Source organism: Chiloscyllium plagiosum, unplaced genomic scaffold (assembly GCF_037043375.1).
Source record: "Chiloscyllium plagiosum isolate Xiang-an unplaced genomic scaffold, Cpla_swu_hap1 HiC_scaffold_23, whole genome shotgun sequence".
Taxonomy (NCBI): Eukaryota; Metazoa; Chordata; class Chondrichthyes; order Orectolobiformes; family Hemiscylliidae; genus Chiloscyllium; species Chiloscyllium plagiosum.
Window position 1 is genome coordinate 46,902,341 of NW_028270161.1, and position 25,292 is coordinate 46,927,632.

At 38.6% G+C, this 25,292-nt stretch overlaps 1 protein-coding gene across 6 annotated transcripts in view; it reads right to left on the reverse strand.

Annotated features, from left to right (window-relative positions):
- Positions 1-25,292, reverse strand: part of LOC122561635 (anoctamin-1-like) — a 206,812-nt gene that overhangs the window by 92,773 nt on the left and 88,747 nt on the right. For 4 of the 6 annotated variants that reach the window (XM_087999625.1, XM_087999622.1, XM_043713573.2 and 1 more), the window contains 8 exons: positions 22,974-23,085; positions 16,246-16,303; positions 15,995-16,095; positions 14,404-14,555; positions 10,027-10,179; positions 9,859-9,911; positions 4,815-4,993; positions 3,950-4,055 (listed from right to left, as the gene is read on the reverse strand). In XM_087999625.1, coding sequence (XP_087855751.1) covers positions 3,950-4,055; positions 4,815-4,993; positions 9,859-9,911; positions 10,027-10,179; positions 14,404-14,555; positions 15,995-16,095; positions 16,246-16,303; positions 22,974-23,085 — 914 coding nt within the window. The remainder of the gene's footprint in view (positions 1-3,949; positions 4,056-4,814; positions 4,994-9,858; positions 9,912-10,026; positions 10,180-14,403; positions 14,556-15,994; positions 16,096-16,245; positions 16,304-22,973; positions 23,086-25,292) is intronic. The other 2 variants (XM_087999624.1, XM_087999626.1) reach the window with 2 other exon arrangements.

Consider the following 25,292-nt stretch of genomic DNA (forward strand, 5'->3'; position numbering starts at 1 on the left):
CAGTTTAGAATGTACTTGTGAAGAGAGGAGTCTTAGACACTGCACTAGAGAGCTGTATTTGAGAACCTATGATGATGTATCGATGTGAATGAAGGAGTGTTACAATATGCAAGAAGTTGAAAGACCTTACTTAGCAATAAGGAGAAAGCAGCCTTAAGGGCAATGTATGTGCAGTTACCAACAGTTGGAGGTATTCCAATGTCTCAATGTGCTGCTATCGGTATTGCTTCAAAGCACAAGATAAAACACTTTTTTTTAAAGTTAGTAGTGTTTACTTTAGACAATATTAAAAAACATATCAAAGTGGTTCATTAGAAGACTACATTATTGAAGCTGTGTGGAGTGACTGTCACCTACGTATGATAATATAGCAGTGCCAGTCCACACGAGGTGAATGCATTGAGCTAGTCTCAGAAAAGGTGTCATGAAACTTCATTGATTGTTGTACAAACCAACACATTCACTAATGTCCTTTAGGAAGGAAATCTGCTGTCCTTGCCTGGCCTACATGTAACTCTAGATCTATAGTGATTAGATTGACTCTGACCCTTAATTGCCCTCTGGCTATAGCTTAGCAAGCCACTCAGTTCTACCAAATTACTACAAAAAATCAAAAAAGAAATAAAACCTTGCACCTGTTTAGGTATTATAGCACGCACAGCCTGGTCAAATAATAGCTCTATACAGTTGTACTCAGAGTCATAGCTTACAGTCAATGTCCTAGTCACTGTTATCATCACTGGGTTCTGTCCCATTGGCAGGACAGACCCAGCAAAGGCACAGTGGTTTACCGTCAGGAGGGCATTATCCTGGGGGCACCTCAATGTTTTAGAGAAAGTGAGGGCTGCAGATGCTGGAGATCAGAGCTGAAAATGTGTTGCTAGAAAAGCGCAGCAGGTCAGGCAGCATCCAAGGAACAGGAGAATCAACGTTTCGGGCATAAATCCTTCTTCAGGAATAGGGCTTATGCCCGAAACGTCGATTCTCCTGTTCCTTGGATGCTGCCTGACCTGCTGCGCTTTTCCAGCAACACATTTTCAGCATCACCTCAATGTTGACTGGACCCATGACAGCTGACGTAAAGTCAAAAATGGGCAAAGGAAAATGTTTCACTGATTACCAAATACTCCACCCATGCCTGATGAATGAGTACTGCTCCATGTTAAACACCACTGGGAGAAATCTCTGAAGGGTGGCAAGTGGACAGAATATGTTCTGGGTGGGGTCACTTCTATGTCAATGACCAATAGTAGCTCAGTCATAAGCATATGGAATGAGTTGGCTGATACAAAAGGAAATAGGCACTAGACTGGGGTTGTACTAGGTGATGATGGACTGAACTAAAAGGAAAACCTGTTTGATCATATCCTGGCCAATCTGTTAATTGCAGATACACCTGACTGTGACAGTTAGGTAGGAATGACCACAGCAGAGTCATTATGAAGACAAAATCCTATCTTCACTTAGGGCATAGCCTTTATTGTATTGTGTGGTATTGCCATTACATTAAATGGATGGTTTCAAGACAGGTCTAGCAACTCAAAATTCATGAGGTGTTGTGGACCAGCTACCTGCAGCAGCAGAATTGTATTCAGCCACATGCTGTAACCTGATGGTCAGCAATCCTTCCCTCTACTGTTAAAATTAAGTCACAGGATCAATCTTGGTTTAATGAAGACTGCAGCAGTGCTTGCCAGGAGCAGCATGGGCATTCCTAGAGTGAGACTTGGTGAAGGTAAAACACAGAAATCTCTAGTGTGCCAAACAGTGGAAGCATCATGCATAAGTCAGGATTCAACAATCCCACAACCAATGGAGCAGATCAAATCTCTAATGTCATGCAACAATCTTTTGTGAATGGTAGTGATCAATTAAACAACCAACAGGAGGAGATGGAGGTTCCATAAATAACATGTTATCAGCAATGAGCTGGGTTCCATTGGGGTCACACAAATCCTGACATCATTACAGACCTAGTCCAAACATTGACAAGAAGAGATGAAATCAGAAGGTTAGAGTGCCTACCCTTGACATTAAGGCAGTGTTTGGCAGAGTGTGCCAAAAAGGAACCCTGGCAAAATTGAAGTAGATGGGAATCTGTTGTGGGGAGGGGTGCCACTTGTTGGAGTAATATCTGGCAGAAAGGAAGATAGTTGTTTTTTTTGAAGCCTATCACGTTGATCTTACGACATCATTGTACAAGTTCCTCAGGGGAGAGTCCTAGAACCACCATCTTCAGCTGCTTCATTAATGACCTTTCGTCCATCATCAGGTCAGAAAAGGGTATATTCAGCACAATGTTCAGCACTATTCCCTCGTCAGATACCGAAACAATTTGTGCGAATTTGCAGAAAGATTGAACTAGATTCGGCTCCATCTGCTAAGTGGCAAGGAGCACATGTGCCTCACAAGTGCCAGGCAATGACCATCTCTGAGAAAAGAGAGAATTCAACTATTGTCCCTTGACATTCAATGGTAATATCATTACTGGAACTTTATTATTAACATCCTAAAGGTTACCATTGACCAGTGCAGTTGTAAGAACAATCCGAAGTTAGAAATTCTGTGTTTTGCAACTCACTTCATGACTCCCAAAGTGCCATCTGCAAGGCTCAAATCATGAATGTGATGGAATACTTTCCCCTTGACTGGATGAATGCAGCTCCAACAACACATAAGACATTGACACCATTCAGTAAAAAACAGCCGGCCTGTTTGACAAGTCATTCAACAAATTAAATATTCCCTCCTTTCCTGCCAGGGCACAGTGTGCGCCATCTACAAGTTGATTGGTACAAACTTACCAAAGTTCTTTCGATAGCATCTCCCAAATCTAGAACTTTCACCACCTGGAGGGTAAAGGGCAGCAGATCGATGTCAGCACCACCACTCGCAAGCTTCCTCTCCAAGCCACATATCACCCTGACTTGTATCACTTTTCCTTCACTATCATTGGATGAAAATCCTGGAACTTCTTCCCTGTGGGAGTCCCAAAACCAGCTGAACTGCACCAGTTTCACAAAACAACTCACCACCATCTTCTCAAGGGCAATTCGAGATGGGCTATAAATGCTAGCCTTGTCAGTGATGTCCACTTCTTTTGAAAGAATTTTAAAAATTAGCACTGATGCTCAGGTTATATATTTGGGAAGGAAGGTAAACATGCTGATACACAGCAAAGCTTAATACTTGGACAATGCTGAAATATGGCATAGGGCTCCGACACATTCAAATCATCTCATCCAATATTGCTTCAAACCTTTGATTTTTGCTTCATTCATATCAGTTTGGCTAAAACCAGTCTGAATATTTCAGGACTAGGCCCTTTGTAAGGTCAAATGTTGACAGCACATTACAGCTGGGGCAGAGAAGTAGCCCCTGAACAGCATTGGTGCTTAAAGATCTCATTATTCTGTAATGAATTTACAGAGGTTTTAAATTTGTAATTGCTGGACCCCTTTATATTGAAGCTCAGTCTCCACAGGAGACCCAAGGATTGCTTGACTGTCCAGCTCCCAGAGAGAATTAAAAAAAAAACAGTTGTACCTCCATTATCTGCTCTGAAAACACTGGATCTTAGTGGCAATAGAAAAATGTCGAGTTTGTCTCCTTCATACTGTCGAATACAGAATGCTGCCAGCGTTGAAATAATGTACTTTTGTTACAATTACACAAAATTGATGAAACGTTGATTGATATTACATGAATCCATTCCACCCCTCTTTCAGTTTTTGACAATGATCAGCTGTTTAACTGCACAACTGCAAAGCTACAATTTCCTAACCTTGTCACTTAAACACCAATTAAGCAGCATTTGTGATTTACAATCCAATTTATCCAAAGACAAATTTTGTTCAAAATTCATTTGAGTTTCAATTCCATTTAATAAGATACAGATGTTGCTCTGCTTACCATTTTGTGCCATGAATTCCCATTGCCCTTCACTTACTTGGAAGATTATAACAAATGTTAAGCGTGCAGCCAGAATAGCCCAATATTGCTTGGAGTAATCATAGGCATGATCAGACCATGGTGGTTCCCTGTAATCCTTGTATCTGTGGTAATGTGTCAGAATGGAGTGTGGAGGTTGGTTGGGTAGGGGTTTGGGGGTGGGATCATAGGAAGTAAAGATAAGGCTAATTAGTTCTGCTGAGTTGCAATAATATGTAAAAACTTCCCCAGATCATGAAGGCTCTAGAAAAACTATTGAAAATAAGACCAATCATGTGGTTATGTAACTGAAAGAGACTCTATCGTGAACAATTGAGTCACAGAAGGAACCACAATAAGATCATGTACAGTACCAGATGCAATCTTATTTAAAACTGTGCAAACTGACGTTTCTCTGAGTCAAGCTTGGTTTCAGTCATGTTGTGTTTTATTAAGACAGACAACTTGGATTTTAAATTGCCTCCACATCATTTGGTCAAAGGAACATATCTATAAACTAGTTGCATGTAAAATGTTGCACAGAAGCATTTTTCCTGCCAAATGAAGATCCTATTTTTCTGCTTCAATAGAGAAAAACAGGGACTTAATTACATGAAATCTGCCAGCTAAACAGTCTCTATTACAGATAAACGACAGTAATCAAGTGGCAGCAATAGCTGAACATAAAAGTACAATAGCTGAACATATAATCAGAGTCAAATAGTGTGGCGCTGGAAAAGCACAGCCTGATGAAGAGCTTATGCTGAAATCGTTGACTCTCCTACTCCTTGGATGCTGCCTGACCGGCTGTGCTTTTGCAGCACCACAGTTTTTGACTCTGATCTCCAGCATCTACAGTCCTCACTTTCTCCTATATTTATTACCTGCAAACTTTAATATTGTTGAAATGGGATGATTGTGGATGTGTACCCTGTAGAAATTCACTGATATTGAAATACGATAAGGTATGATTCACAAATCCATGCATACTTCCATCATCACTATACATGTACTGGTAAACAAGGCGTGGGATGAAGTCAGACGTAATGGCAATTACAAATGCCTGGATAACACACAAAGAAGATGGATTAACACTGGTAATTAAGGGTCCTGAAGAAAATTAAACTGTTAATATACATTGGGACAATGTGTCTGCTAAACGGTGAACAGAGGTTGGCAAACAAACATATGAAGCATATGTCACAGATTGTACAAATCACCAACAGCATTAGATGCTCAACTATTTAAGTTATTCATAATAAGATAAAGTGAGAAGTCACATGACACCAGTTTATACTCCAACAGGTTTATTTGAAATCACAGCTTTCAGAGTGACAGGCAGTGCTCAGAAAGCTTGTGATTTCAAATAAACCTGTTGGAGTATAACCTGGTGTCATGTGACTTCTGACATTTCCACCCCAGTCCAACACTGGCACCTCCACTTCATCAGAATGGAAAAATCATTTTCAATTGAATCTTGCACTGCAGACACAGATCTTTTAGTCACAGAGCATAAATTTCAACAATACATATTTGATATATAACAACTTCTGAAAATTTGTTCCTGTGGAAGTACAAACTCTTCCTTTAATTGTTAACAGGGTTTCCTCAAAACTAGCACAATGGTTCAGGCTGATGATAGGTGAATGTTATGGACCTTGAAAAGTCTGGTGCAGAGCCGGATTGTCTGAACAACTTGGGATTCATGCCATCCTTCTGCTTCAAACAGACCTCTTCTCCTGTGTTAAAACATCTAATGGGAAAAGGTGCTTCCTACTAACTGACTCCCGCGCTTGACCTCACATTGAAAGAAAAGATCTTCCAAATCAGAAGATGCCTCAGGATATCTCAACCATTTGCAAAATGGACCAAATGTACTTCTCAATAAGTACATTTCCAATGAGGTCTGCCAAATTGCTGATGCTGCATCCTCAAGGGAACAATTCCTTGCAGCATAACTTAAATCAACAGAACACAGAATTGCCTCAACACTTTGGAGCTAGTTATTCATGGTTAGTAAAGCCTGCTTTCCTCTCCTCCAGAACATTTTTTCGGGGCTCGGTAACTTCATTTAAAAAACACACTGAGCTAATGAACTCTAAGCAGGTTAAAACTTTATTAAATTTACTAGTTCTGAAGTTGAAAGAATATTGTTGTAATTGTGCATATTATTATTTATTGCTGAAATGCAAAGCTGAAATTCCTAAACCTATAAACTAAAATCTGCTGTATAAGTGGTTTTTAGAAGTAAAAATGAAATCATTTTCCAGTCGCATTGTAGAAAAAAATCAGTAATCAATCCAACTTATTTTTTCCCAAATTCTCACAATGTAAGTGCATCTTTGGGATGAATATAATTTAGCCTGTCATAGAGGATACTATGACTGTGGGGAGTGGAGTGCAGAGAAGGGTGAAGGAGAATTCATTGCAGGTGACAGGAAGGTTCTGACATAGGAACCAATGCCACTGGTGAGCTTATCAATTAGCATCATCAATTAATGACTAAAACTAATTATCCCTGAACTCACCAGGGTTTAATGGTGGTGCAGGATACACAAGCCTCACACCTGTCTGCCATATCTCCTTATGGTCATATGGTAAATCCTCTTGGTTATGGCTAAATCCTGCTGGGTTTGTTTCAAACCCTGGTGGGGATGCTCTCTCATTGACAAGTGTGGCATAAGGGTGTAATTTATACATACATTTTAACGTTATTTATTTTAGAAGTTGGAGTTTGAACTAGTGGCATATGGTTTGTGTGTATGAAGGGATTAAATGATTAATTTGTCAGTATTTCTGAAGCCATGTTTTATTTAAAACCAGTATGTGGAAGAGAGATAGAAAGTCACTAGATTCATATACTTGTGCAGCATGCAAACAGATCCTTCAGTCCAACTTATCCATGCTGATCAGATATCCTAACCTAATCATATCCCATTTACCAGCACTTGGCCCATACACGTCTAAAACCTTCCTGTTCATAAATTCATCCAGATGCCTTTTAAATGTTGCTATTGTACCAGCCTCCATCACTTCCTCTGGCAGTTCATTCCATACACACACCACCCTCTGCATGAAAAAGTTGCCCCTTTGGCCCCTCTTATATCTTTCCCCTCTCACCCTAAACCTATGCCCTCTAGTTCTGGACTCTCCCACCCCAGGGAAAAGACTTTGTCTATTTATTCTATTCCATGCCCCTCATGATTTTATAAACCTCTATAAGGTCACCCCTCAGCCTCCGATGGTCCAGGGAAAACAGCCCCAGCCAATTCAACCTCTCCCTATAGCTCAGATATTCCAACATTGGCAACATCCTCGTAAATCTTTTCTGAACCATTTCAAGTTTCAAAACATTCTTCCAATAGGAAGGAGACCAGAATTGCATGCAATATTCCAAAAGTGGCCTAACCAATGTCCTGTACAGCCACAACATGACCTCCCAACTCCTGTACTCAATGCTCTGACCAATAAACAAAAGCATACAAAATGCCTTCTTCACTATCCTATCTACTTGCAACTACTTTCAAAAAACTAAGAACCTGAAATCCAAGGTCTCTTTGTTTAGCAACACTCAGGGCCTTACCATTAAGTATATATGTCTTGCTCTGATTTCCTTTTCCAAAATGCAGTACCTCACATTTATCTAAATTAAACTCCATCTGTCACTCCTCAGCCCATTGGCCCATCTGATCGAGATCTCATTGTATTCTGAGGTAACCTTCTTCGCTGTCCACTACACTTCCAATTTTGGTATCATCTGCAACTTATTAACTATACCTCCTATGTTCACATTCAAATCATTTATATAAATGATAAAAAGTAATGGACCCAGCACCAATCCTTGTGGTACACCACTGAGAGAGATTGAGAAAATCATTGGAAGAATATAAAGGCAGTAAGAGTATACTTAAGAGGGAAATCAGGACAACAAAAAGGGGACATGAGATAGCTTTGGCAAATAGGGTTAAGGAGAATCCAAAGGACAAAAGGGTAACTCGGGAGAGGATAGGGCCCCTCAAAGATCAGCAAAGTAGCCTATGTGTGGAGCCGCAGTGGATGGGCGAGGTACTAAATGAGTATTTTGCATCAGTGTTTACTGTGGAGAAGGACATGGAAGATATAGGATGAGGGGAAATAGGTGGTGACATCTTGAAAAATGTCCATATTACAGAGAAGGAGGTGTAGTGAATCTATGTGTCTTGAAATGCATAAAAGTGGATAAATCCCCAGGACCTGATTAGGTGTAATCTAGATTTCTGTGGGAAGCTAGGGAAGTGATTGCTGGGCCTTTTGCTGAGATATTCGTATTATTGATAGTCACAGGTGAGGTGCCGGAAGACTAGAGATTGACTAATGTGGTATTAATATTTTAAAAAGGTGGTAAGAAAAAGCCAGAGACCGGGGAGCCTGACATTGGTGGTGGGCCAGTTGTTGGAGGGAATCCTGAGGGACAGGATGTACATGCATTTGGAAAAGCAAGGACTGATTAAGGACAGTCAACATGGCTTTGTGTGTGGAAAATCATGTTACACAGACTTGATTGAGTTTTTTTAAGTAACCAAGAGAATTGATGAGAGCAGAGCAGTGGACGTGATCTATATGGACTTTAATAAGGTGTTCAACAATGTTTCCCATAGGAGACTGATTAGCAAGGTTAGATCTCATGGAATACAGGGAGAACTAGCCATTTGGATACAGAACTGGCTCAAAGATAGAAGATAGAGGGTGTTGGTGGAGGGTTACTTTGATTGCATTTGAGCATTTTATGATCAGATAGAATAAACATGAGAAATCATTAGCTCGTGTTTGATTTAGAAGAATCAGGTATTGACTTTTTTTTATTTTGCTTAGGAAAAGGACCTGTTGATTAAAAAGCTTTTGGCTTCTATTCGTAGTTGAAAAAAAGCTTTTGGCTTCTATTCATAGTTGAAATTCAATGTAAAAGAGTATCCCCTGGGAAAACAAAAGAGACAGCTCAGAGCAATTAGGATAGAGACTGTCTCAATGTAAAAGTTTTAATTTAAAAATTCAGACCAGAAGTGTTGCTCGGAACCATGAAGTAGTTCTTTGAAGCTGAACGAGTCTAAGCTCAATTTGGTGAATAATCTCAGGTACAGGGATTGGAAGAAACAGTTAGGTTAAACTTATAGATCTAATTGAGAAGAGAACTTTTCCTGGTCTGTAAGGAGACTGTATTGGGATAGAAGATGTTGCATTTTGTCTTACGTTTTGATATATTTCAAATAGTATCCTATACAAATTGTTTGGTTCATTCAGTTTTATTTTCCTTTCTTTTGCACAATAAACTTCTATTTTATTATTAAAATCCATAGCATTTGGTTTGCGTTTCTGTGACAGACCACCTCATTAAATACAAACAAAACAGAATATGATCTATCAAGCAAGATTGCAGTCTCAGATCTGAGTTGTCTGGTAATGACATCAGTTAGGATCATAACCCAAGCGCTCAATGTTTGATCAATGGATCCAGAGTTGGACGGCAGGCACTGCTAAAAACCATGCCCCTGTTCTTGCATCTGAATCCATTCTCCCTCTCCTTGTTAGAAATCCTTGTCCATACTCACATACCTCAAAGTTTCTAGTAATGATCCCTGGTGAAGGCCTCGATTATTAGTATCATGCACCACTCCCAGTTGCATTGCTAGCAATAGAGAATTGCCACCTCTGATTGGTCAAAGGCTTCCAGACTTCGATTTCCATTCTAGTGGTACATTCATCCTATGGCAGGCCAGTTCTGATTTATTAAATGCATCAGGGCTCCCAGCTCAAAGTGACACTGGGTGGTGGGGTATATTCAACTTATACAAAGTAAATTTTGCCTTTTGTGTTACTTTAGCTATGGCTAAACCCTTTGCTTAATAAAGATTCTGTACATTAGAGAAGAAGTAAGAAAGCTGGTTGACTTACATTGATGATCACAGAAAATTTTCCCATCCCACTGAGAATGTTATACCAAATTCCTAATGGACAAAGAAGACACAGGTCAATGAAGTTACAAGACACTTAATGCAAATCAACTTCTTGTGGGTCAGTCTGACTGAAATACTGATGTATATTTTGAGGTGGCTGACATACCTATGTCTTTTGCCCGAACTGCATCTGGTCTTCTGAGTTCAGCGACAAATTTTTTTGCATCCAGCCTTATCTCAATGATGTTGTTCAGAAGAGCAAACAAGGGAGCCAAGGGAAAGGATGCGACAAACAGTGTCACAAAGCCAAACTGCACAACTGGGGAAAGCAGCATTCATTAAAACATGCCGACAGGAACACAGTCACTTTTCTCTATGTAATCCAGCATCTGCAAGTGACTGTACTAAAAGTCATAACTAAATAATGATGAATACAACAGTTTCATAAAAGGTACTGGACCACATTACAAACCACAAAACCAATCTTAAATGTTTTGCTCCTGCCATCAGATTCTGTGATGGAATCTGAAGAGCTTCCTCTACAATTCTACTCTCCCAACAGGAAGCCACACTTGGAAGAATTCCAAGCCAGCGAATTATACAATACTTTAAGTCTATCTCCAGCCACATTCCCTTCAAAGGGAGCTTTTCTTCTAGGAGTACAGGATGGGAACATCTGGAAAAGGTTGGTCAGAAAAATAGCCCATTTATCAAACTTCCTTATCAGTCACGATGCCAAAAGCACCAGGTTTAGACACTTCTTACTTTCAGTCCAGCAGCCCAGTGCAATTCGTGAGGGATTCAAAAAGCAAGAAAAACAAACTGATTTAATGAAACTTTCAATAACTTCTGAAAATCTCTCCCCAGCACCCTTAGGTGATTGGCCCCAGCCCAAGCCTCATATTGATCAATGCAGTATTAACACTTAAAAGTTCTAAATACATTGCTGTTGATCATTCAAGAATATACATTAGTTTTCGTGATGTGAAACTGCTGGAATGGTTTTGATCAGTATCTGATTCAATTGCTTTTATTATTAGCTACAACTTTTAATGCAGACACTGGCTACACTGAGTCATTTACATAAATAGATAATTGGTTATGATATGATTGTTCCACCCTGCCAGATACAGAATTACAGAAATAAACCTCTATCATGTAAATACTGATATGTAGCAATATTTCTACAGACTTAAAGTGAATATACACTGAAAGATATACCCCTGCCAGCTGCTACAAAGAATTAACAATGGACCCCAAAGGCTATTGTTTGTTGCTCAAAATGAAGGCAGACACTGTAAACTTAAATTTCCTCCCAATTTCTCACCAGTCACCATTTGACCACAGTGGGAAATATGCACTCAATGTGACGTGCACTCAAAGTGATGCTGGGTTCAACCTTTTAAGTGGCTGCCTTGAAGTTCCTTGAGTTTCTGCAAGATGGGCGAGTTGCTGAAATCTGTATTAAACACTTCACGTCGGCTAGTTTGTAAAGCTTGGGAGAACCCGGTTGCAGCAGTTTTACAGGTCTTGCCAACTTTAAATGTCTTATTTAGATGTGTATAATAAGTTAAGTATGATGAAGTTACTGTTTGATTGTAGACCTCTGTGTTTAGAAGATAAGTGACCAGTAAATTGATCATCATTGTGTAGGTGTACAAATGAATTAGAATTATTTGTCACGCACATAAAGTATTATGCTGAATTCAACAGTATTTAGAATCAAATAATAATGTGTCATCGTGATCACATATTTTCATTTTTAAATTGATTTAAAGAGCAGAATTTTATTTATGGCATTTGAAAAAAGGTATTTGGCTTGGCTTGCAAGTCCATCTCTTGAAACCTTAAAGTACCTGAAGGTTTGGCGAGCCATATGTTATATCAACTTTAAAGGTACAATTGTACTGAACTGTGAAGGGTTTCCTTGTACTGGTGTGCAGTGAAATCTGATTATAAATGTTTGACTGAGTTCCAAATCCTACTAATACACTTGAGCTCAGTATGGATTATTTATATAGCTGTGAGGTAAACCTCAAGCTCTGTTTGGTTGTTGCTATATGCACATTTAATGAGATTAAACTGTTTTGAATTTCAGTTTGCTCATTTTGATAGATTTATGACTATTTTTGAAAAAAAGCATGTTCTTTTTTGAGTTTGAATGCCTATATGCTTCATTAGCAATTTTCTGAACACTTGAGAAGCAATATTTTTCAAGTCAGACTTGAATTGATGAGTGTTTATTTCAGGTTATGCTAGGATTCATGAGTGTGATCATTGGGACTGATTACACATGATGCGTGGTGGTGATGGAGAGGGAATGGGAAACATAAGTATGGAGGGGGTCATGAATGCATGGGATGTAGCGAAATGGAGTAGGTCTGGACAGTGTGTATGAAGAGTAGGAAGTGAGGGCGAGGGGTTTGCAGGACTGGAGTTGCAGTAAATAGAATTAGTCCTTCTAACCTGCCAGCCTCTGTTCCTATGTCAGAGTTGCTTCAGTGGACAATTATTGTGACCATAATCAACCTATCAACACCCTTGGGGGAAATAATGTGTATTCATGCCTACATGCACGTACATGTGTGTGCATATGTATGCATGTGTGCATGTATGTATGTACTATGTGTATTTGTGTATATGTACATTTGTGTGTGTTTGTGGATGTGTGTATGGGTGCATACGTTATGTGTACATATATTTGTGTGTGTGCACGCGCATGTGTGTGCATTAACATGATGCTTGTATATGTGTGTTCATTCAGAGTCCAGGGATGCAATGGTGTGAAATGGCTTGACTTGTGATTCCTAAGTCTGTCATTAGAATTTGGCCCTAAATTCACAGCTTGCCTTGAAATAATGTGCAGGCAGATAAATTGGAAAACAAATAATTTCCTTATCATTTTAACCCTTTGTTATGGTGATGTTCAAGAAAATGAAACATGATCTATTTGCTATCCCAATGTAATTGTTTTTCAAGTTTACTAATTTGTGTCCTGTGGTTTCGTTGGCAGTATTTTTGATATTCTGTGTTAGTTCATAATAAATGACATTGAGTCAGCAGTCTATTTTACACTTCCTACAATTTTTATTTCCATTCAAGACAATCAAAATTAAAGTGGGGAGGAACATAAATCTGTCTATCTATTTGCTATGATCATTTTATATTCCTGCAAAGTCAAAATGACTATTTTGTGCCTTGAAAAAGCCTTTCAAAAAGCTGTGTTTTTTCCCCTTAAATTTATTTAAATGGTTTTGGCCCCTTTTCTTTATCACAAGTCTCGATCTTCTTGTAAGAACATCAAGACAGTTAATACTTTAAATACTCAATCGCTCCAATACCAGTGCCAGGTCACAGCAGTCTATATTATCCACATGATGCATTGTGGTATCTCACCAACATTTCTTCAATAGCATCTTCTAAGTTGGCATTTCTACCACATAAACAAAACAGTACAGATGCTGGAAATCAGAAACAGAAATTTCTGGAAAAGTCCAGCAGGTCTGGCAGCATCTGTGGTGAGAAATCAGAGTCACAGGACCCGAAATGTTAACTCTGATTTCTCGCCACAGATGCGGTCAGACCTGCTGAGTTTTACCAGAAATTTCTCTTTCTCTTTCTAACAGCTAGTTGGGCTAGGGCAGCAGACACGTGCAGACACCACAAATTCCTTTACAAGTGACCCAATATTTTGACTTAGAACTACATTACTATTCAACCAACCCAATCACCCCGTGGCTCAACACTTCAACTCCCCCTCCCACTCCACCAAGGACATGCAGGTCCTTGGATTCCTCCATCGCCAGACCATAGCAACACGATGGCTGGAGAAAGAGCACCTCATCTTCCGCCTAGGAACCCTCCAACCACAAGGGATGAACTCAGATTTCTCCAGTTTCCTCATTTCCCCTCCCCCCACCTTGTCTCAGTCCCAACCCTCGAACTCAGCACCACCTTCCTAACCTGCAATCTTCTTCCTGACCTCTCCACCCCCACCCCCACTCCGGCCTATCACCCTCACCTTAACCTCATTCCACCTATCGCATTCCCAACGCTCCTCCCCCAAGTCCCTCCTCCCTACCTTTTATCTTAGCCTGCTTGGCACACTTTCCTCATTCCTGAAGAAGGGCTCATGCCCGAAACGTCGATTCTCCTGCTCCTTGGATGCTGCCTGACCAGCTTTTCCAGCAACACATTTTCAGCTCTGATCTCCAGCATCTGCAGGGCTCACTTTCTCCTATTCCTTCCTTGTCTTTGGATTCAATTGCTGGAACTCTCTGCCAAACATTATGAGTGCCCAGACCTACACCACATGGTCTGCAGCGGTAGTCATAAGGCAGCTCACCACCACCTTCTCATGGGAATTCAGAATAGGCAATAATTGTTGCCCCTCCCAGTGGCATTTGTATCCCAAGGACAATTTGTTTCAGCATGCTACTCTTCTTATAGGATAAGCATTCTTATCACTTCTTAACAGACTTAATATATCTTATTCAAAGCTATCTATGAAAAATTAAACAAGCAGATGTTTGTATCAACTTACTCATTTCCATGTATTCAGGAGTCAGGCCAGTAAAAGGTTCCAAATTATAGTCTAAATCCCACTGTTGTGGATGTCGAGTAGAACCAGAATTATTTGATTCTTTGGGATCAACCCTTTCATCCTTCAATTTCCTGAACAATTTTTTCATTCTCCTGTAAAGTTAGCCCAATTTAATAATATCATAAAGAGGACATGATCTAGGAACCTGCTGATTAACAAGATCATGTTCAAAATAAACAACACCTGACATGCCAGAAGGGTCACCTTAAGGAAGCAGAGACTTTCTTTCAATGAGCAAAATAATTTTGAATGTAAACGGAGTAAGGGACACTCCATAATGAGAATCTTTTTCAGTTTGTAGTGCAGACCATTACAGAACAAAACAAACAACATCTGCAAATTTCATTTCTGAGGATCGCTGTAATTATGCAAACTATTCCTCATTTGTTAAGGTTAGGTGGTTGCTAAGGTTCTTTAATCTTCTTGTCACCCCTCATTAAACGGCTTCTTATTAAAGGGCTGGAATTTGCCCTCAGTGGCAAGGAATGGCATTTGTCATTCACGTTGTGTACAAAATTTTTGCAACAGAGATTTCCACTTACCCAGAGTCTCAGTCCGGTACCCTCTACAGGGCAACCTCGATTATCTGAACAACACAGGCGGGAAGTATTTTGTTCAGATAATCGAATGTTCGGATAACTGATCTGATGGCCATGGGGAGAGGGTGTGAGACCAGGTTGCAGTTCCTTGGGTGGACGGTGGTGTCATGCATTCCCCTTGCTACAGGAGCACTGTGGATCTGGCTTCTCTCACTCGGTGAGTTCTCTGATTTAAGCTTCTGTTTAATATGTAGCTATTATGTTACAACAGAGGATCTTGTTTCAAACAGAGTATCATACTTCAAGTGATACAAGATGGAACAGGAGATTTTTACACCCTCAGGTCCCAGGCTTTGTCACTGTCACAATTGACCCAAGCATCAGGACCTTAAGATCTTGTTCGGATAATCCAAAATTCTACTTAGAGTTTTGGATAACCGAGGTTGCTTTGTACATGGGTTCTGTGGGATATGTGAATAAGGCAAGCAATGGCAAACCTTTTCAACCAATAAGGTTGTGGTTGATTGTCAAGAAAGCCCATCTGGTTGACTAATGCCCTTTAGAGAAGGAAACTGCCATCCTTACCTGGTCCAGGTCTACAGTAATGTGCTTAACTTTTAACTGCCCTCTGGGTATTCATGAATGAATGAAAAAATGTTATCTAATGCAGAAGGTACTAAAGATAAAGGAAAACACTATTCAATTCAATTGGTCACTAGATACTCTCACAAAGATGAATCCTAAACTGCTTTAAGATGCTTGGTTTCTGAATGATGAATGAAGATACTTTCATGGTGCAGTGGTAATATCCTTACTTCTGGGCCAAGAGTTCTAGTCCCACCTGCTCCAGATGTGTGTCCTAACATATCTGAACAGGTTGATTCAAAACATCTGGAAGATGCATGAGGTAGTGTCTCATTACAGGATGTTAGTGAAACACATTCTGGCAGATTTCTTTAGTTGGAGAGTTATGAACCTGTCACAGAACTTACGGAATTCCAATTTCAAAGAGGTTGTTTTGGATGAGCTGTTTCCCGAGCATGATAATGCTCAACTGGATGCAGAGCTCCATCAGGCAACCTCCAGGGGCACACTGGTTGGAAATGAAGAGGAAGTGAAAATTACCTTACAGCAAAGTGTGGCTCACAATATTTAAATCATTAAACATGAAAAGCGTTAAGGAGAACAAAATTCCTCTCGACTGTATTAACCTCATACATTTAATCGCGATTGTTCTCCCTACCTCCTCCATCCGATAGTCATGAAAGATGTAAACGTATCTTCCAGGTCGGCCAACAAACCTGCCAAGAAAATGGACCATGAATTATAAGATGCAACATAACTCTGGACCTGGTCAATTATTTATTTACTTCAAGATAACATACAAGGGTAGAATGGTAATTGCATTGAACTCATCAATTGGAGCATGGGCAGATGCAAACGTACTCCTCCTTGGTCTATTGATATGTTTCCATTTTGAAATCAGACCAACTGTGACAATTCGATAACTCAAATATTCCAAGGATCAACAACAACTTCAGATTGCCACTCCAACTTTTCTTTAGTTCTGTTAGTACTGAGCACAATATTTCTAGCCAAGAGTTCAAATCCTGGCTCCTTCTGAAATGCCGAGCATAGCTGAAATCAACACATCTCCCCTATACTACAGGAAGTCCATTCAGTCTCCCTGCTGTCGCAATCAGTATGCTGTGTTCTGAGATTTAAAGATACTTTAACAGTTTTCCATTCTTGTAACATGCTATATCACTAATTATCTGGATTAGTTAGGACTTCATTGAGTCATAGAGATATCCAGCACAGAAACAGACCCTTCCATCTAACCCGTCCATGCCAACCAGGTATCCTAATCTAATCTAGTTCCATTTGCCAGCACTTCGCCCATATACTTCTAAACCCTTCCTATTTATATACCCATCCAGATGCCTTTTAAATGTTGTAATTTTATTAGTCTCTACCATTTCCTCTGGTAGTGCTTTCCATACCCGTACCATCCTCTGTGTGAAAAAGTTGCCTCTTAGGTCTCTTTTAAATTTTTCCCCTCGCATCCTAAACTTATGCCCTCTGGTTCTAAACTTCCCCACCCAGGGAAAAGACCTCGTCTATTTATCCAATCCATGCCCTTCATGATTTTCTAAACCTCTGTAAGGTCACCCCTCAGCCTCCTACGCTCCAGGAAAAACAGTATACTTGAGATTTGATGCAAACCTGGGAAACACATTATAGATGGGGCTTTCATTGAATCCCCACAAAGATTTTTCTGACTGATCAGGAAGCTACAGAATATGGTAATGGTCCTGAAAGTGTTAACGTCAAAACTCCATTAAGTCCCACCCAATTGGATGATGTTACAGTGTTAGGGTGGAGCTACATCAGTCTAAGATGAGGTCCTCATAAATAGAGCCACCTCAGCTCTAGCTTTTGATAGTTGTTGTCATTATGGCTAATTAGCCAATATAACTTGTATTGACTGCAGTCATGCAACAAACTAGGTTTTGCATTTTCAGATAGGTGTCCCGTCTCATTCAGACTCAATAATAGATCATCCTATGCTATTGCTAATGAGAAAGGCCCTTGGACTCAGTTTAGAAAGGAACATTTGTGGTAGTACTCCACCTAAAAATAACATAGAATATGGTGACAGCATTTATGTATTGCAAAATAATTAAAACTTTGAACATTGATCAAAGGGGAGGAAAGGAATAAAAGTTGATTTGATCCAGGAGAAAAATGCTTCAGAAGGAAAATGTTTTTACCAATGTAAGGTCATTGCCATTTTAAGAAGATTCAGTCCGTCAGCATCTGAAATCACGTAAACAGACAAGCAATCAACAGCGCTTCTGAAAGCAGCAGCAGGACAAAAACGGTATTACGGCAGAAAATCTTCACCTCAGAGTTGTTAAGAGATACAGGAAAATCAATGTGGGATAGGAGGAGAGTAAAAACTTGATAAACTCTTCAAGAAGAAAGATCTGTGGGAGCAGTTCAGAGAACCATGACTCAAGTTATAAATATGTTTACTTAACGTAAAAATAAAATATTCTGCAAAGGACCAGGCTGGGAATGATAGGAGGGGAAAAAGGAACACTTATCCTTCAAAATGTGTGTCACTGCCGATGTGAGCAAGCTTCATGAGACATGGCTACAGCAAAGGCCAGAACATTAATTTAAATTGAGGCTGCAGTAATGGAAAGATCACAGAGTACATTCAAGGTGATTAAAGGACTAAAGGATTCCTAAAACATAATCTCATTGAAGAAGATAGATGGAAGAATTTAAAGATTATGATAGTATTGGAACATTTATTATTTAAACAATTATTTTGGCGTGAAGATTTATTTAGACTATCACCATGGAAATCCACTAAAAATCTTTCCTAGGGTACATGCATTGTGTATTAGGCCATGAAAGGCAAGGAAGTGTCTATTTTGTCTGCAAAGCAGTGGGAAAACCTTCAATAGAAGATGGAAGAAAACTAAAAAATCTGAGAAATCAACTTTTGGATTGGGAAAGGGTAGAATCATTTCAGTAAATATTGCAGCAATACACTATTGCTATTAAAAAGATGTTGCAGATGTTGAAGTAAGATAACAAAGTATTATCAAATTACAGAACTGAAGCTTGAGTGAAAGAATTGCCATAATTCAGAGCCTAAAATCTTATAAAGAGAATAGCGCATAATTGCTATAACAGGATTTTAAAATCTGAAGAGAATTAAAGACTAGAAAATTATAGCATTTCTTTAATGTAAGGTTGGAAGCTTTGAAGTTTGCAGCATTTATATATTGCAAAATAATTAAAACTTTGAAGTAAATTACACAGAATAGTATTTTGCTACTACAAATTTTAACCAGCTTTAAAGGAATAAGCATAAATATTTTAAAATTAAAAAAATGGCAAGAAAAATAATCGTGCCATCAAGATTTATTCTCATAGACAGGACAAATAGAATAGAGAATTTGACATCTTGCATCAAAATAACATTGAACTGTAGAATTGCTTCAAAAATAAATACTAAATCTCAAACTGAGAAGTGAATACTGTATTGTATTCAATAGCTACTAAAGGAAATGACATGATAAATTGCCAAAGAGAGCACAGATACCTTTGAAGAAATTCTAACTGTCGATACTTATTTCAATCTTACAGCAAATAAAATTCTTGAATGACTGAAAACAAAAAATGATGAAGATTACAGTGGGTCAGGCAGCATCCATGAAGAAAAAGCATACTAACATTTCAAGTCTAGATGATTTAAGATTCATCAGAGTTAGCATCCTGTGGAGTTGGTAATACTTTCATTGATAATCTGTATATATTAGTCAAAAAATATGATTAAGTACCTTTGAAATCAGATTCCATAAGATACAGAATTGTCATTGAAATAATTGATGAATCTGAGTCAGATTGTCAGAATTTGTTGCATTCCAAAGAAGATTTGACTTTAGAAAAAAAACTATTCAAAATATTCTGCCAGTAGAAATCAAGAAGAGTTGGAAAAATTCTTAAGGAGAAATACAAGCTTACTAAACTTTAGAAACACTTTCTCAGGTATATACTCTACAAACCTGACAGACCCATATGATAAGCCAGCACAAAGAGCAGAGCACATGCAAAGTGTCAGTGTAATGGAACAGGAAGTCTCACAGACATAAGCTGGAATGCTATAATCTATAAAATTATAGATCACATACAGAAAATGTGCACACATAGGGCACAGTGTCACAGCAATAAAACCTAAATGTGTACTCTTAGAGAGAAGTTAATATCGTAGAACTGTATCCTTAACAAAGGATATCTGCATTAGACCATATACCTCCAATAGAAAAGATACTTAAGGCACTCCAATGCAAAATTGGTAATCCAACTGATTCACATTTTACAAAACTTTTGAAAGTTAAAGATTACCCTGCTCAATTAAAGTTCAACACAGTGCAAATGTAATGATCTATCAGATTAAATACCATGGCTTAAGAAACAAAAGTTGTGGCCTACAGTGATGCAATTAAATAGTACAGGTGGAATATCTCTTAAGAGTAAAGCTATACCAGAAGAAACTTTGGAAAACAAAGAGCATAAGGGAATTGAAAATATTTAAGTAATTCACGATCAGCACTTTTTACTTTTGAGTCTACATATATGATTTCAACATGCTTGTGGTAGCTGAAACATTCAACTATTCCAAGAGACAAAATAGTTCAGAAACAAATTGTTGCTGAATAATTGGTTAAGGTGCAACTGGTTGATTGAGCTTCCTACACTCATGGAGAAACTAAACATTATGAAAGAATCTAAAGAGAATACCTGGATATGCAAAGAAAATTGATTCATATTGTCAGCAGATGAAAGCTGCATACTCTACAGGAGTTGAGGAAATGTTTATGATTCTTGTCATTAATGAAGAATCGTCAGATGTCAGAAATGAGCAATGTTTGCTTAAAGGAACAAATATGAGAATAAGATGAACTGTACAACCCACCTGAGCTAAACTAAGAATCATAAATGGAAGTTGTTCAGACTTCAATGGAAGATGATAGGCTGGCACAAATTCAAGAACAACATTTTAACCCGTTGTCATTCAAACAAGAATAATTATCAGTGACAAAAATGTAGTTCTAATAAGCAGCAAATCTCCAGTAATACTGCTGAGGATATGAAGATGTTTAGCTCACAAGTAAAATAATCACGGAGGGCAAATGAAGATGTCCAACCCAATCAACAAATTAAAGTCATAGTTCAACACTAATAAATCAGTAGATTGAGTGAAGATTTGCTTGCACAAAATGGAGAGGATCTCTATACAACTTGAGGAGAGCTAGATCAATGACCAGAGAATCAGGACACCGTCAAAATGATGATATTGCCTGATCTAAAAATCCAAGGTACTGCAGAAAAGTGATGGCCTGATCTGAAAGACCAGTATATTGTGAGGATGAAATGTCTCCATGATGTATATTCAGGACCCCAGATGAGATTATGGGGCAATTGCCTCATTTCCAGTTGGATGAGTTCCTCTGCAGAGTAAACTTGGGTGATTGAGAATCGTCCAGAAAAGGAAATAGACTAACTACTGGGTCGAGGAGGAATCCACAGTGAGAAGCACTGCAAGAAAAAGATCCACTACAAGAAAAAGAGAACTGATTTACAAATGATCAGAAACTATACACCTTATGCCAAAGACCTACCAATCTTCCTAATCTGAAGATAGCATTTTCTGGAAAAATTGTGAAACTCTAGACTGCTTTAATTTATGAGATCAGAGATTTAGGGGAATATAGGGTAAGTAGTTATGTACTAGCACTCCACAGTACTTCCGCAATGTGGTAGGAAAAGAATGTTGAAATGACTAAGATGGGGAGGAGTAAACTGTCACTCAAGTCCCACTTTTCCGTGGAAATGTAAAATGAAAATTTCACACCCAAATGGCTAATTGTATGCTCGTTTTGTGTTAGACCTAGAATGAAATGATCCATAAACCTTTATTTGATACAAAAATATCAACTTATATCAAATAAATTCCATTTAAGATGCAGTTTGGTAAATTCATATTTTGTAATATGAAATGAAGAAGTGCTTAACTATCGAAACAACCAACACAATCGTACTTAAAGTCAGGAGGCTGGTATTGATTTATGTCTGTAAAGATCCACTTTTAAAAAAACCTTTTGGCCAATGGCAGCTATTCTTAAAGGGCAAAAAGAAGAATCTGTACAGCATTCTGGAATCTGCCAATCTGGTATTCTTGCAAAGGTAGTCAAGATACTAGTCATGCATGGTTGACTCTGGGGTTTTGGCAGATGCAGTTGGCTCAGGAGATATGATATTGAAAAGTTAATTCAGTTATCCTTCGAGAGAAACAATCAAAGGTCACCCTGATCTCACAGCCAAAGTTTTAGGAACAGGCAATAAGTGCCAAGCAGTTTGTTCTTAAGCAGGCTTCCTCAACCAAAACAGCCACACACAAACTCGAAGCCAGCAAATGAAAACTGCTCAAATATAACAGAAATAGATTCTGTCAGATATTTTCCTTGAAGTGAGTAACAAAGACCAGCAATTATATAGAATCAGGCATTTCAAATAAAATGTGTTTAAATAAAACTTCCAATGTCTTTTCATTGACCATTTTCAGAATAAAACAATCTACGCATCTTTATAATACCTCAAACTCAATTCAGAAACCTTATGAGTTGTGATGGATCTCCATAATAATCGAGGAATATTAACCAGAGGGGAGAAAACTCTTGGGTAGACGTCGTATCAGGTAATGGTTCCAAAACAGTTAATCAAACCAGTCTGATGATTTCACACAGTCTTTGCACGGAGAATTCCTGAAGAAGGGCTCATGCCCAAAACATCGATTCTCCTGCTCCTTGGATGCTGCCTGACCTGCTGCGCTTTTCCAGCAACACATTTTCAGCTCTGATCTCCAGCATCTGCAGTCCTCACTTTCTCCTTTGCACGGAGAAGACTGTATCACATGGTCCAGGTGGAAATGAGCATGTCATCACTGGCTCTGGGCAATCTTTGAAACTATATCTAACTAGTCAAGTAACTTATGAATATTGCTACCATGGAATGAACCACATCTTGTATAAAACAAGTTAGTTTTCTTGATAAAGCTCAATACTAGACTATCCTCTACCATTTCTATTTAGCCAGGACCTTGAACACAATACAGAAAGGAGGCTTCTTGTGGGAAAGTAGTAGTTTCCTCATCTTTGGGCCAGAAGTTCCAGACTTTAAGGCAAACTTGCCCACAGCTGTGTCATAACATGTCCAAACCGTGTGACTAAAAATAACTCGAGAGGAGGATTGGTAGAAGCACTTTACCACAATCATAAGCTACCAGTAGTTGGTATCACAACAGTGTAGAAACTATTCATTCCATTTAGCATCTGGAAGAAGCTCTGTTTCAAAGTATTTTCTGGAGTATTGTAACTTGCTCAAACTTACCGTCCTTTAAAAAAGGCCACATAGAAAATAGGGGCATAAGAGTTGACAAATTTTAATAGGAATGCTTTCAGAATTAATCTCTCCTCAAAGATTTTTTCTGTTTTAGGAACTTCTGCAAAAGAAACACAAAAAGAACAATTTAAATATATTTACCAAACAAACCAAAACCATTAATACAAAGAGCAGTATTTGCAAAAAGATTCAAATGTTTCTTTTATTAGCTTGTCAAGTTTCATGGTATTCCCGTGTTTGAATGAAAGTTGGGTAATAAGCAACACACATTGCTTCTTGGAAAGTCTAGGTAATCTGAGCAAATGATCTTATTATTCTATACTGCTAATCAGTGATAATCACTATCCCCCACTTATTCTGCTTTTGTAGCAAAGAAATAATGTAGCAATTTTTGTCACCTTGCTCACAGAAGTACATCTCATTCTTTTTTCACTGTAGCTTACAACATAAACCACACTCTATAAACACACACAAGGGTGAGTTTGCATTTATACAGTATCTCATTAAATCCTCAGGACATCAAACAAATGGCATTACCTCCAATGCTAAACTGTTTGAACAAATATAAAGGAACACTTTCTGTAACTTGTGTTAAGTGGTCATGTTCTCTTTATAAATAAATCTGAAATTGAGCAAAGGTTGACTTTTGGTCGCTTGCTTCACCAACTTCCAAGAGAAATGTAATGATGAGACTGTCACTAGATTCAATATCTCACCAGGGAACTATATGCTATTAACATAATATTGGTTCTTTAGCTCTCTGTTGTAAAGTTTCCATTTGTTTCATGTGGTGCATTAAATGACTGCTCAAACTAAACTGAATGCAAATTATAGCAGAAGTCACATAATTGTGGTATGCCACGACTATACTGTGTTCATACAAACACATTCCAATTTGCATTCAAAAACACTAAATAAATTGCATTCCCAATCATTTGCAATTACAGGTTACTCAAAGTTTAAAACAAACATGAACAAAACTGTGAGTTAATCTAGTCAGTCTGATATTTGTCAGTTTTGGCACACACATTTCATATGAAATATTTAAATTGTGCAGGTCTTCGAATGGTACTGTGTCCATTAGTGCCAGGGAATGTTGTTCCCATACTGTTTGTTGTTGCCATGCTAAATTGCTGTTGCTTATCCGTTCCTGTTGTTGGGGGATGGTGCATTCGTGGACAATCTGCACACTATGCAGCTGATGACCACACACCCTCCTCACGAGCTGTCTGCAATGAAGGAGCAGTTGTATGCATATATCCACAGTGGTGATAGCTGCTCATTCATGTTCACCACAGAAGAGGAGGCGATAACTGCTCTACACATGTCCAAAGTTGCCAGATGGGCTGACACATGTTGTGAGTGTTTAATGTTTGCACTGTGATTAGTTTGCCAATCCTCAGCTTTGACAATGAGTTGGTAGCTTTACAATGGTGTGGCGATATTATGGCTTTAAGAAGTATATCTTGTCCTAGTGTTTTTTGTGAGGAAAGTTTGAGAAAGAGATGCTAAGCAGACTATTCCAAATCAATAAAGCAAACAGCTTGTGATGCCTTGGGGCTTCCTTAAAAAAAAGTTGGAACAATAAAAGCAGCATGAACGAGTAGAGTCAGCCTCCCATAGAACCAGGGTTTTAGTTTAGCCTTCAGCAGTTGTTGGGGTTTTCAAGTTGGCCATGGAAGCTGTCTCTCTGTCTCTGTTACAGCTAAAAGTTGGAGTCTCCCTCTTAGTAGATGTATCAAAGTGACATTTGTTTGTCATTTTACTTTGACTTAGTCACTCATTCTATTACTACTACTGGCTGCAGACATTCCTTAATATTTTGGAATAGTAGCAAAAGTGTTGTGTGACATTGGACTCAACTACATTCCATGCCCTCAGCAGATGTGGTTCTTTGTTCAAGGATTACCTCATATACATCCGTGCTGGATTTGCTTGATTTTTTAATGATTCTTTTGACAGTTTTACTGACACTATAGTCTTTCCATTTGACTGGGAACAGTGTAAACGGATTTATGATGTATAATTTCTCAATCCTTTCCGAAGTCACTGAATTCACTCCTTGCGAGCTGTCTCTCATTGTTGCTCAAGACAACGTCTCAAATGCTGTAACAACTAAAGTGTACTTTCAGTAATTCCATTATGACACTATTGGTTACTGATGTGAGCTGGTCTAAGTCCCAGCAGTATTTATACAGTAATAAAAAATGACAGTTGATGCTTCACATTCACTTGACAAGCCCCTTCAACATATTCCAACAGTCTCAAACTATTTATTCAGAACTGATTCTGTGAACCTTTTGGATT